This window comes from Netta rufina, assembly GCF_964035555.1.
Source record: "Netta rufina genome assembly, chromosome: 1".
In the NCBI taxonomy this organism is placed as follows: Eukaryota; Metazoa; Chordata; class Aves; order Anseriformes; family Anatidae; genus Netta; species Netta rufina.
In genome coordinates, this window is record NC_140123.1 from 194,032,505 (window position 1) to 194,047,368 (window position 14,864).

A 14,864-nucleotide genomic window follows, 5' to 3' on the forward strand; every position below is an offset into this window, starting at 1 on the left:
AAACAACAAGCAGTTGTGCGTTTAACATGTGGTTACACGGAAGAACTCTGAATTTTAAACAAATGTCTGATATAGCCACTGTAATGTAATGCACATAGGGAATCAACATGCATTCTTTGCCCTGGAATAAACAGACGTACACTTTATTCTATAGCTTATTAGCTGTAATTTATGACAACAAAACTTTCTGAACAACCTTTTTTAGAAATAGAAGCCCTTAAAAAAAGCATTATTTGTATACTTGAGAAGTAGACTTTAATAATTTGCAATCTATTCCAGTTGTAAGCACACAGATTTCCACAATATTACAGTGAGGTCCTGGGCAGCTACTTTTCTAACTGCTGAACAGACCTATTGCTGATAAAAACTGCAAAGAAGTTGTGAAGCAACTGTAGAGAAGCAAAGAAAAATTACGTATGTACGTGAGCAAAAGGGAGTGAGTGAAGCACCTTACTACAAAGACTATTAGGAATAAAAATATTAGCCAAAAATCTTGAAATACTGAATGAGAATGTTCTTAGTTTCTGGGGGTGTATAGAACAAGAAGCACAGCTGAGTTTTCAGAACTCACTAAAACAACAAAAATCAAACCAGACTGAAACTTGTTATTTTAAAAGTGAAAATATTCATGGGAGAATAAGCTTGATTTATCATAACAAGGATGTCTAGCATTAATTAAAGCTTTCTGTACGTAAACAAACTCATCTGGAGCTTTTCTGATCCCAAGCACAGATGGGGAAGATCAGTGTATTTCAGCAGTCGAAACATGGAAAGGGATTATCATCCCTCAGCTAAAATGAATTTTTTGGGGGAGGTTAATGTAATAAAAAAGAAAAAGTAGCCAATCCACATTTGGTCAGCTGAGAAACTGACACCATCTTTGGCCAGCAAAAAAAAACAACAAGAACAACTCGAATTGGATGTGAATGCATTTCCCATCTCAGAGGATTTTATGTTAAGGAAGTTCTGGTCCATAGCTGAAAGAACAAATTAACTCTTTGTCAATTTAAATTAATGAACTGGAAAAGCTTTGCTTGGGTAAGTAAGTCACAATGAAACATTTTCTGATAACTTTTTAAAAGGATGTTCCTAATATTCAAACAGGTAATCATAGTGAAACAGGTGAAGTTTATACAAATCAACCTTTTATTAAAAATGTTGGTCCCAGCAGATAGACAATTTCCCATAACAGCTATTTTTGCAAATACCCCCAATCAAATGTACTAACAGCCAATCACTGAATATCCACATAACTTTGTCAGAGATTTGTTGGCAACTGATACAGGAAGTATCCAGCCTCTAATTCTTCTGTTTTAAACAAACATACTATTAGTTCTTTTTTCTGCACTGTGAAAAAAAAAACTCCTGTGATACAACAGTGACCCTCTCCAGGGAGAACAACTGCTAGCAGTCTGTACAACACCATCACTTGATGGTACTTTACAGAAACTAATGTTTATTTAGTGAATCCTTCCTAACTCCCAGTCTTCAAATGTGAAAGTGGCTCCTGTAAAGTTCTCCACAGTGGAAAGATGCCTTTTGTAGCCCCACTACAAGATTTATTTTTTGCTGGTTTTTTCTGTTTTCAATTCTTTAAGAGAAGAATAGAACCCTAAATTTGTGAGAGATTGGATTCTGTCTGAAGAATGTATAAAAAAAAAAAAAAAGGATGCAGGAAGATGGCAATAGGTATAGGTGCACTGAGGCACACATTTACCTGGAAAATACAAAAAAAAAAACAAAACCAAAAGCAACGCAAAACAATAAAAATCCTTGAGACAAAGTAGAATGCCCTTGGAAAACACTGTTTGGGAGGATGACTTGACAGATTTTGACTTCTATAGCACAACAGTGAACAGAAAGTTTTTTTATTTAAATGGAAGAAAAAACTACAGCCAAGTTTCAAACCTTGCCAGCATTAACCAAAGACTAAAGATGACATTAAACTGCATGTCCAGCTTTGATCTACAGAAAAAACAGGAAATATGTTTTATAGAAACAACTGAATGTGACTTATGGAATAATTTGAAGTTAGATATTAATAGATTAATATCTACTATATCAATACATTATTATTACATTACATTAATAATACATTAATACTATAATAATTATTATAGTATCTATTAATATGGATCTTATTATATTAATATATTAATAAGATATTAATAAATTAATTTTAATATCTAATATTGATTACATATGAAATAAGATACAAATAATACCAAGAGACTTAAAGTTGCCCATCACTTCTGCAAAGTCTATTAAAGATGCTGTGTAAGTTTTGCATCTTTTTAACTTAAATAAATGAGAAGCAAGGAGGAAGACAGGACAGAAAAGTGGATAAAACCAGTGCAGACAATTTCTATAACTGAAAAAGGCAAATTCAAACAAATAGATATTTCAACAGGAGAAATTGTATTAAATAACAGAATCTGGTAGGACAAAATACATAACTTTAATAATGATAGAGACAGCATATAATTTACAGTTATGACAGAACAAAAGTAAGGCAATATATTTTTATATTTAAATACATGCCCATTAACTGAGATTAATGTGAGTAACTGAGAGTCAAAACATGAAAGAGTGCATAATTCAAATTCAGTTTCCTTAGGACTGACAACTCAAGGGGAAATACAAGGATGAATGGTTCTGCTGGAAACAGAACAGATGACCATCTGTTTAAGAGTTGCACTCTTGAGCAACTTCAGTTATTTAAGTATTTACTACTACCAAAAAAAAACCCAACCAACCCAACAACAACAAAACAAACCAGTGAAGCAAGATGTCCTCAACAAAGTTGTTAAGCATTAAGAACAATACCTTGCCTAAGAGAAAGACTTGATACGTGAAATAAGATGCTGATATTACTCTAAAGAGTACATGAAAAATGCCCAGAACTCAGTTTTCATAGAGTAATCTTGCAAAAAGGTATTATATAGAAAGTCTAAAGATTAGCTACATTAAGAAAAATGACAATCTTCAACAAATAGCATCCCTGCACATTGCAGGGGGCTGGATCTGAGTGATCTTTAAGGTCCCTTCCAACCCAAGCCATCCTATGATTCTATGAATGTCTAAATGTTGTTTTTTACAATCAATGCCCTCTCAAAATGTTGGCCTTCTGTCTCAGTACTAGAGAGAAGACTTATGATAACACTTACAAATCACAACAGATGGGCTTAGACACCTCATTTTCTCAAAAACCTAGATTGTAGCTACTTGATATTTGAATATAGTCCTCAGATAAGAGACGAAACTTTGCTCTGAATTGCTAGGTTTCAGTTCATTTTAGACAGCAAGTCTGTCGTTTTAAGTCACAGAAGCCTTTTGGTCCTCCAGCATGGGTTTTGAAGGAAGAAGTTAGCAGAATACCACAAACTGACACTGGCATCTGTTTGGGGAAGAAAAAGGTAACTGGACTTCCTTGGATGTCTGTGTGCTTTCCAGAGTACGCCCCTGCTACCCATAAATCAGTGCCATTCTTACCCAAACCTAGAAGTTGTTTCCCTTGGGCAAAAGGTAAGTAATAAAGATTTATTTATTTATTTATTTATCTTGAGCTGGTAGGGTAAAAATTTGGCTTGGCAGCAGAGTAGAGAATAATCAGACGATGACAACAACGCTGAGGAATAAACAAGTTTTGGCTGGACTGAACACGAGCCAGCTCTGTGCCCTGGCAGAAAAGGAAGCCAACAGAATCCCTGACAGCATTAACTGGAGCATGGCCAGTACATCAACAGAGGAGATTATTCCCCTTGACTCAGTACCTGTTAGACTACATCTAGAACACAGCATCCAGTTCCAGGACTCCTAACAGAAGAGAGACATTTATGAACTGGAGTCAACCCAGTGGAGAAGCGCCAAGTAGAAACTTAAAGATCAAATTAGCTCTAAGAACAAAGTACTCCACTGTTTTTTGTAAGAGTATTCAGATTTCTAATGACTTTCCTAAGTAATAATGTAAACTAGAAGTAAAAATAGGCCTGGTTGTTTCAAATTAAGAACCCATCCAAAATTCACAAAACATGTGTTAGAAGTAGAAAGCTTTTAGTATGAGGTTGCAAAACAATTTATCTGCAGCTAACAAAATTCATGGTATTGTCAAAAAGCGTTATCCCTACTTTAGTATTTGAACAATGTCAGTGTGAAACTTTATCATATGTTAGATGCTTAAAATTAAGCTGAGGTTTGAATAGGATCTTCAAAAAAAGATTTATTTTTTTTAAACAGAAACAAGTAATTGCAAAATAAATATATGAGATAGAACTATTCTACAAATAACAAAAAATACCCAGAAAATTATAGAGCAAAAGACGGGAGCATTGTTTTCCTGTTAATACAGAATTATCCAAGAATTTCCCCCAATTTTTTGTTGTACTTTCTCTCAAATACTGTGAAAGAAAATCCAGCATTCTCAACTATGTTTTGAATTGTAAATAAATCTCTAAGAAAAATACATCCTCAAAATGTAGAGATCATAGAATAGTGATGATTGCATTTTTCAATTAATTGATAAAATTCTGCCTGCAGTAAAACAAGTAACTATATGCCTATGAAAATCGAGCTGAGGAAGACAGAAGACCTAAGCTGTTCTTACAGCTATCAGCAAATCTCCATCAGCTCTCTGGCAATCCAACAAGTCACCTTGTGGCATGAATTCCTCATATGTGAAAAGTTTTCACTTAAAACTTGACATTTTCAAGATTTTGGAGCTGAACCACTGGATCTTAAAAGTCTTTTGGAAAAAGCCTTTGGAAAAATCCATACAAAATTAAAGCAGGGAGGGGCTAATGCTCTTTAAGAAAAGATTAACTGTAACTAACATTTTCAGAATTGAAATCTGAAAAATAAAGTCAGTTCAATGCTTCTCAGTGTTCATGCTTCTTAATGTTTAAGCTGAACCTGGTTAATTAATGGAAAATAATCATCATCTGTTGGTGGAAAAAACTACCTCCTGTGTTAAGAAATGTTCAAACGCTGTTCATAGTCTATGAGTTTATTTAACTGAAGGAAAAACAGACTAGCAAGCTTGATTTAATTCTGTGGTTTAATGACTAACTCATAAAAATGTGCATTGCATTTATTTTCCAAGAATATTAATATAGATTGCTTAGAAACATAAGAAGAGTTGTGACAGGACATCTTGTCCCTGCAAGATGCCTAGTTAGTGACTGTAGTCACTATTGTTAACAGAAGTCTTAGATTTAGGTCTATAACCAAATTTACTTACAGAAGGGGAAATCCTTCAAGGTAGGTTCACTGAGTGTTGTCTACAGCTTTATTACTTCAGTTTAATGCCACAGAAATAACCAGAAATTGAGTTTCTCACTTTCTTGACCAATTTACAGTACATCAACACAGAAGGTGCCCTAATACTTTCATAGTACGATATATAATCTAATTGATAACTCAGTTATCCCACTGTATAAAAACTCAATTGCTGAGAGAAGATTTAAAAGCTACTTTTCTTTCTGAATGGAAAACTCAATGATCAATACCATGGTTTGGAAACACTAAGCTTTTACAAGCTTTTTTCCTACCTCACAATATGTAAAACATCAATGAGTATTACTACATGATATGAAAGTTAAACATATTTAATAATTAAAACAAAAAAGAGAACTGGGTTAAAGGCAAAGTAATTGCATTTGATGTACACTTAGTATTTTCTCATGTCCTTTTGTCCCAACTTAATCTAAAAGAAAATAGTTAGACTCAGTCTAATGCTAAAGCCCAGGGGGTATGGTAGAAAGCTAGAATTGGTGTTGCGTAACTACAGAAGAGCCAAGTCAGAGCCAAGTTTGGAAAATATCTTTCAAATACACAACAATGAATGATACTCCTGAAAAAGTGAGGACAAACATCTGAGGATTATTAGAAAATCAGGTTTTTACTTTCCCTTTGAATATTTCAATTTAAAAAGGAGAAGGGAAGAGTGACAAAAGAGAGAGAAAGAAGCCTTTTCTTAGAAAGAAAGCAAGACCTACCTACTGTGATACTCCCTGTTTTGGTCTGAAGGCTGGTGTTACCTATTAAGACAAAAAAAAGGACATTTTAACATTCAAAGTGGATTATTTGTGACTGGTTTCTCAAATTTTAGACTAAAATAAAGTAATCCTATACAAGGCTGTTATAGTTACAGTAGTATATCTGCATTGCATGCAAAACCGAAACAATATAAATGAATTATATTACTTCATTATTATTGCTTTACAAACAAAAATCTCAACACATGTGGGAAACAAAGAAGCAATTCTAGGCAAGAAAAATATTCTGAATAAAGCTTTAAGGCACAGACTGGGTATGATGGTGAGAAAAGCAGAGACTCAAATTGAGCACTTTTCTTATTTAATTGTTGATCTTCTTTTAAAACAAACAAACAAACAAAACTTGGTCAGATGCCTGCAACAGCACTATGGATTATTACAGAATTTTAATAAAAGATATTTTATTACTCGTCCTATTGCCCTTTTTTGTATACATAAATATATGTGTATACCCCTCCTCCACAAATCTGGGGGACATTTTCCTTTATCTTCAAAGGCTATTTTCTGGAAAACACTCTCCAATGAATCTAGAGATCTCTGTGTGTTGGGCAGACTGGAGAACATCAAACAAAAGAGCATACAAGGTATAAAACATGGAATGGTCTCTTACCGACCTTGCATTACTCTGAACAGGCTTGGGTATATCATTAAATCTCAAAATACACACTCTTCCCCTTTACCTATAGCATCAATAGAACCTGGAAGGATGAGGGATGCACATATAACACAGTGGCTTTTCTGTTAACAGTCTAAAAGTTGGAAGAGGCTATCACATTTCCAGGTATGTTATACATGTGCAATTGCCTCAAAAAAAAAAAAAAAAAAGTGCTTTAAATAAAAAAAAAATAAGCCATGACAGTTCATTGCTACCACTCCATCTTCCCCCCTGAAGTATAAAAGACCTAAAATAAGACCCAACAGCCAGAAGGGTAGAATGCATTCCACTCTATATGATCTGCTATGCAGTCCATGGACTAAAAGCTAGAAAAGAAACTGGTCATCAATGGTCTTCAATTTATAGTCTTAATTTTCAAGCATATACCATATAATAATAATATGATCTGATAACCAGAGTTGAAACAAAGCCATTTTCCAATGAATTTGAAAGATGTTTGGCCTCACCATTAGCCTGTTTTTTTAAAGGCTCACTATATCATTACCATTACTTATCATTACTAGTACTTCTGTACAATCTACAAAAAGCCTAGGGTTTTATCAAATAGAAACTCCCAAAGATTACACACAGTCTCAGTATACTTCTTGGACCTTGTAGATTTACTGGTCTGTTCTTTTTCTGTGTTTTTGTTGTTTGTTTTGTTTTGTTTGTTTGTTTTGTTAACCAGATCCTTGAAGAACATTTAACATTTAGAAATCAAACTCCTATCAGTCACAAACATATTGCACAAACTGCATACTGTAAACATATCAGTATGATAGCCTCATTTCAAACATTTAGCTAGAACAGAAGTTACTTTCGAAGCAGATAGGAGTTTCCTGCTGCATTGTGACCTGCTCTGTCTATGAACCGTGCACAGAAGCATACTTTTGGTCAAGCAATTGTTCCGTGTAGGCCAAAACTTGGAATTTAACATAGCTATTTATTTTCTGGATACATCCACAGCAAAGAAGGAAAGAGTAACTACTAGCTTGATTATTACATTCAACTGAATTCAGTACTGTAGCACGATACTGTAAAGTCCAAAATCTAATAGTTTTAATGGAAATTGGTAACAGCATCTTAATGCTTTTTGTTTGCGTTGTTTACTTTCTATTTGATGCTTCTTAAGAGTTATCTAACACATCCATAGAACTTCAAAATACAGTTTTGCAAGTCAGGGTCAGTATAAGCCCAGGGACAAACAATGGCTTTTAGTGTATAAATAAGGGCATCACTTTACATTTCCATTATGTTCCTTCTGTTTGCTTCAGTGATTCTCAGGAGGCTGGGTTGCTCTGATTAAGCAAGTAAAAGAGCAGGTAAGAATACCTACATGCATATTCTCTCTACCTTTATGTTGCCCTGCAAGACCATTTCAACTGGGATCATTTGCTCCCGTCCCTTCAGCTATGGCTAAAGCTACAGGAAAAAAACACGTGCACTCACTGATATTTCCACAGAAATTGTAACCCCCCTTCTAAGGGGTATCTTTAGGAATACAGTGACCTCAGATCCAAAACATATGGTGGAACAACATGTTTCTGGACACTTCAATCTAGCTGTCTTATTGAGTATGTGAGTTACTTAGCTTTTACATTAGGTGCAATTGCTTGCAAAATCATAGAATCATATAATGGTTTGGGTTGGAAGGGACATCATCTAGCTCCAACTCCCCTGCAGGAACACCTCCCACCAGACCAGGCTGCCCAAAGCCCCATCCAACCTGGCCTTTAACAAACACTTCCAGGGATGGGGCATCCACAGCTTCTCTGGGCAGCCTGTGCCAGGGCCTCACCACCCTCTGAGTGAAGATTTTTTTCCAAAGATCTAAACTTACCCCCCTTTAAGTTACCCCTAGTCCTATCACTACGTTCCCTGACAGAGTGTCTCTTCAGCTTTCCTGTAGCTCCCTATTAAGTACTGGAAGGCCACTATAAGGTCTCCCCAGAGCTTTCTCTTCCCAAGAGAAAAGAACCCCAACTCTCTCCACCTGTGTTCACAGGAGATGTGCTCCAGCCCTCTGATTATCTTCACAGTCCCCCTCTGGACTCACACAGGTCCATGTCCTTCTTGTGCTGGGAGCTCCAGAGATGAACGCAGAGGTCCAGGTGGGGTCTCACGAGAGCAGAGCAGAGGGGCACAATCACCTCCCTCATCCTGCTGGCCACACTTCTGTTGATGCAGCCCAGGACACGGTTGGCTTTCTGGGCTGCAAGCACACATTGCCAGCTCATGTTGAGCTTCTCATCCACCAACACCCCCAGGGCCTTCTCCTCAGGGCTGCTCTCAATCCATTCTCCACCCAGCCTTTGTTTGTGCTTGGGATTGCCCCAGCCCAGCTGCAGGACCTTGCACTTGGCCTTGTTGAACCTCATGAGTTTCACACAGGCCCACCTCTCAGGCCTGCCCAGGTCCCTCTGGATGGCATCCCTTCCCTACAGAGTGTCGGCCACACCACACAGCTTGGTGTCATCGGCAGGCTTGGTGAGAGTGCACTCGATCCCACTGCCCATGTCACTGACAAAGATGTTAAACAGTGCCAGTCCCAATACCAACCCCCTGAGGAACACCACCCGTTACTGATCTCCACTTGAACTCTAAGACAATGACTGCAACTCTGACCAGAGTCATTGACCACAATCTATCATCCACAGCTGATTTGTATCATGGCAGTATTGGTGTTTTGTTTTGCTGTGTATTTTGCAATGGCAAAGAAAAAAATTACTTCTAACTACATGCTTATGCCTACATAATCTGAGGCAGTAGGCAGTATAAGCATTGAAGACAATACCTATGCTATAGGATTGCACAAGGTCTACAATACAAAATAACCAATGTTTCTTCACAGAGTTGGTTTAAAATCAGGACCTGAAAGACTAAATTCAGTTCACGCTCTTCCAGAGCCAAGTTTCCACTAAAGCCTGGGCACTAACTAGGATTACACAGCCCAGGTTTTAACAACAAAACAGCACTCAGTCATGTTTGTAAAGTTTGTGTTCCCTTGACTTCATTGAAGCTGTGAGCGTGTGAAAAACATAGACCAATTGTTTTTAAAAGAAACAGTTAAAATAATGTTAGGCATTCCAGACCCATTTAGTAGACTGCCCATGAAAATAACGCTGAAGTAATGTATAATTTGGATACAATTGTGCTTGTTTTCACACTGTTCTTTAGTGAAATTACAAATGATGCGTTATTACGGAAGTATGTCACTAACAACAGCTGTTATTATTTCATTTTTATACCAAGATTAAAAAAACTTTTGGATTTGCACAGAGGCATGAATGTGCTCACAAACTAATCACTCCACACAGTTATTATATCTGTCTGAAGTTAAGAAAAAAAAAAAACAAAAAACAAAAACCAGCAGCTTATTGGCTAGAAGTACCTGTAGCAACAAAACCTACATGTCAGAAAAATACAACAAAACTATCTTACTTCTGCCAAGGCACGCTGAAGTGAACCTTACCCAACAGGTTTAGAAAACAGTTTTGTGTTTACTATGAATGGACAATGGAGCTGTTCCTTTAAAGATGAAAAATTGTTTCTGAAGCAACATAACACAAAACTGCTATATACCTTATTATTTATAAGGTGTATAGCTAGAAATCTGGAACTTGGACTGACCTAAGTAATTTTCACCGTTTGTACATCTTCAGTTTTACTTAATGTAAAAATCACAAACGCATTATGGCACTGACAGAATTCAGTGGAAATTTTGTTAAATTAGGAAGACCTCAGGTTCCAACCCTGACTCCTATTAACTTGAGACATTCAAGTTAATTAGTTTTAGTTCTAGATGAAGGGCAGTAAAGGCTGGATGGATGAGAGATTCCCTCCCTCCCCCAAGAACAGAAACCATCACCACACTATTGTCAACACACACAATTTGTGCATAAAACTCTGAGATCGAACCAAGTTCTACCATAAGTCTTAGTAGAAGCTGTAAGATTTTCTGAAGAGGAAAATAAAGCATGTGGTGCAGAGCCTGTTTACTACTTTTTTTAGTATAATTGTTACTGCTTATTTTAAAAATGTTTTGACATCTTTAGTATGTTTGGTATGTTTCTTTCCTATAACGAACACCATTTTCCTATTTTATAACCATACTTATAAAATTATTTTAAAAGATAAATGCAACATGCTAATGGTAAATTAACTCTCCTTAACTTAACCTCTAATAAACATAGAATTGTTTCGTTCACGTACTGTGCATAGCTAACTGTTTAGTGATAGACTAACAACATTAGTGCTTTTGTTACTGTAAACATTATTAATACCTTTAAAGCAACTACATTTTTGGCAGTATTTTCCTAACCTAGCTCTTACCATGAATACTTCCCAGCAGAATATCACCAGTTACTGATGAGAGAGATGAAGACTCTGCATAGAGATACTTAGTTTTCAGCAGCCCATCTTCCGTGGTTATGTTGATGGATGACCCCTGCAGCTTCTCTATATTCACACTCTAAGAGAAATAAACTTAAATAAACATAACGGAAAACTTGTCATCATGGTTTGAAGAGGCAGAAGGAAGTTACAGTATTATGAGACAGAACAAATGGAAAGCAGAACAAACTGAATCAAGTTCTTAAAAACTACACAAGACAAAAACATTTTTCATTTAAGAGCTCAGACCAACAAATTAGTAATTCTTTACAACATTACTGTGAATTATTGCATCCATCAGAATAGTGAAAAACCCAGTCACAAATGGATGAAAAAAAGCTCAATTAAAAAAAAAATGATTTTGAAAATTAAAGTATAGCTTTAATAATGAAAACTAATGTCATGCACAATTACGACAAAGCGTTAATTAGCAATTTTCTGCCACCATATATCAAAATACCTACTGTCTTTCTTGTTAAATATAGCTTTATATGCAGATTTTTAATTGGCTTACTTTGTAGACATAGCTTCGGTGAAGGTTTACAATGAAAAAACCCACACAGCTGCTCTTTCTATCAGTGTAACTGTTCACATTACCTTGGTTATTCAGGCCTCTACACTTGGACATAAGTCCCAAGCTATATAAGGCCTTGAAAAATGAGTGATAAGATCTCTATTTTTATTTCTTTCCAATAGAAATGGAAAGAAAGGGTAAGACTTGGGTGCTGCACTATGGACAGATTTAGGAAGTAAAAGGTGATAGAGAGCAGGGATAACCTATTTATTAGTAATGAATCGTGACATATTTTAAGTCTACTTGAACAAAACAGAACGAGTCATATTCTTGTGCAACTATCATGTGAATTTAATTCTATTCTTACTAAGTTAAACTTGATTTATGATGGAATCATGCGACAGGTCAGACTTAAACCCCACTCTGTCTGTTTTTACTTTGCTTACGTCGACTTCAAGTGAATTGCACAAATTCATTGGTACATGAAATGACATACGGCCTACTAGGATCAAACCACCTTATGTCAACTGACATCCATTTTGTTATTTTAACATTGTCATTCTGTGGGGAAAAAAGTTAATGCAAAAATTAAGTCTGCTGCCCCTTCCAGTGTTATGCTACATAAAAGAACATGTTCTGGATGATATAAGAGGTATTCTGACAAACAGCACCCAGTCTTGCAGATTCCATGCAAAAATATGTTGCAATAGATTAGCTAAAGAGGCTCATTTGACATCGACTGTATTGTAGCCAAATTATACCGTGACCTTACCAATCCATACTTATTAAGCTTTATACCTTAAGTAAAGGTTACAGAAGGGACCCTTGCCTCAAGACTTTTGATGTGATACAATGAATACACAGTAGTTCTCAAATAACATAAAAGATTTTGTTAATATTTAAGAAAATCTGGTTATCGGAAATGCTGTGCTAGAATTATAGATGTAACAACCAATGCCTACAATCCTTGTAGATGCTGCTGCTCAAAATAGTTCTACAGAACCTAAGCATCAACACTAAACAAAACCAATGATATTAGGAAAGAACAACTTGAAACTACGGCAACCTGTTGCTCCTGAAAGTGACAGTAATTCATTTTTTTTCTGTATTTTTGACATCTCTAATGAAATTCTAACAAGCAGAGACCTTAAAAAAAAAAACATAAATTTAGATTGCATCTGCCCCAGAAATGTTTCACACCAAATACTCTGCTACTCCCTCAGTCACCAGCATTGACTCTGACAAAGTGTAAAACTGCTGTGGCACATACCCAAGGCAACAAATAAAAGCCACTGTCATTCTAGACTCTATAATCTAAGCCTTTTCTGAAGGTATTTAAGCAGCCTGCAGTGCACCCTGCCAACTTAAGCAGGGCTATTGTTGCTATCAGCAGGACAAAAGTAAGAGCTAGCCATGATTTAAGGAAAAAAAATATATATTCTATACGGTTTGGGTACAAAATGCCTGCCTAATGGCATTCTTGAGCAGGAAAATGAAAGCCTGAAGCAAAAAGCTACATCTATTACTATGTTATGGTTTTGACTATATTAATATTTAAGATAAATACCTAGTGAGACACCTTATTAAAAACAAGCTCACTGATCAACTTATCTTATTTACCAGACACAAGTACCTTTCTTAAAAATGCACAGCAGGAAGAAGAAAATTCATCACAGTACACAATAAAAAGAAATATTGAATCAGCTAATGACTATAAAAACCGCTACCAATATAATGGATATTTGTTTCAGAACAACCCAAGTTAAGGAGTCAGACTGCTCAAGTAAAAGACTACAATATATTCTAGATGGGGAAGCAGGAAAAAATAGTGTTGCTCTTCTGCTGAGACGAAATATGTTTTCAATCTCAAATTATTTAACTTTTATGATTTTTTTTGGCAGAACATAGATGTTTGGCTCTGTTAAATAAGTGATATAGAAAAGTCCCTGTGGCACAGATTAGCTAATGACTCCCCAGTCAAACAGATTTGATTATTTTTGTCCGTCAAGTCACCAGCTTTTCTGGGAAAACTCCCTCCCTTCAGAGTAAAGCCTTGGGAGTTACAGTTTCTGACCACATGCTCAAGCTCCCGCAGACTCTTATGCTTTAAAGAAAAAAAAAGGATTAGTCCATCATCATAAATCAGACTGATTTCACACCTGACCATACTTTCCAGATGAAAACTAACACCTTGCTATGTTTAAATAAGACAAAAACAACTCCTTCCACACATTCTATTTTTCTTGGCTTTGCTTTTTTGTGTGTTATTCTGTTCAACCATTTTACTAATACCTTCTCCATTTTCACCCCCTTAACAATATTCTCTACATGTTTAGTGTCTTCTACCACATCCTTCCCTTCCCACCTCCAGGAGGGGGCTGGAAATGCTGACAGAGCCGTAACTACATAATGATGACTACATCTGATGGAAGAAACACCTCACGTGGTCACACAGGGGAGATGTAAGGCAAACTGATGATTAACAGAAGTGGCCAATTGAGAAAAGAAGTCTCACACTATCCTTTCTAACTACACAGCATTTTTTTCTAATGAGCAGTAATGTGAGCCAGAACTGTTCCATAGCTGCAAATTCCTGTTAAAATTACTCACTTTGAATTCCTACAGTTTTGCAACCATAAGACTAGCTTCTAGCAGTACTACATACTGTATACATATTGATAATCACAAAGAAGCACTTCAGATTAATCTGCATGAAGTTTTATTGCTTCAGAAGGACAGCATGCCTGAAAAAAAAACACCACCAACAAAAAAAAATAATTGAATGATTCTAAAATTTCAAAGCAAAACCGTTACATTTCTCATTTTCATGTACATCTACATCTCATGATTTTTCTACCATACATATTTTGATCAGCACCACTAAGACACCATTTGAAACAAACTCCCTTGACTCCACTGGTGTAACAAACTACTTTGGAACAAATGACTAAGCAACACCGAGTCTAATTTAAAGATGATCACCATGCTAGTAGGTTGCAAAGAGCATGAATCCAGTGGTCAAAGCACTCCCCCTAGATAGCACTGAATCTTTTTCACTGGTAGAAAGCAAGGATTCCAATTTCCAAATCCTTCCAGTGGAAGCCCTCTACAGGAAGATATAACAGGCATTAAGAAGGCTGTAAATTATCTCTGCTCTTTTATTTTCTGTGATCACTAGTGGCTTAGGATGGATCCCAAGTCCCCTAACTAGTAAAAAGGCCCAAAGGAACTAATAATCGGCCAGTGCTGA

General features: G+C 36.1%; 1 protein-coding gene across 1 annotated transcript in view; it reads right to left on the bottom strand.

The window, feature by feature from the left end:
- The window catches only part of FAM185A (family with sequence similarity 185 member A), a 48,311-nt gene that overhangs the window by 11,919 nt on the left and 21,528 nt on the right, over positions 1 to 14,864 (bottom strand). The window contains exons 4-5 of the mRNA XM_084305915.1: positions 11,041 to 11,179; positions 5,994 to 6,035 (exon numbers count right to left, since the gene is read on the bottom strand). Of these exons, the coding sequence (XP_084162041.1) occupies positions 5,994 to 6,035; positions 11,041 to 11,179 (181 nt within the window). The remainder of the gene's footprint in view (positions 1 to 5,993; positions 6,036 to 11,040; positions 11,180 to 14,864) is intronic.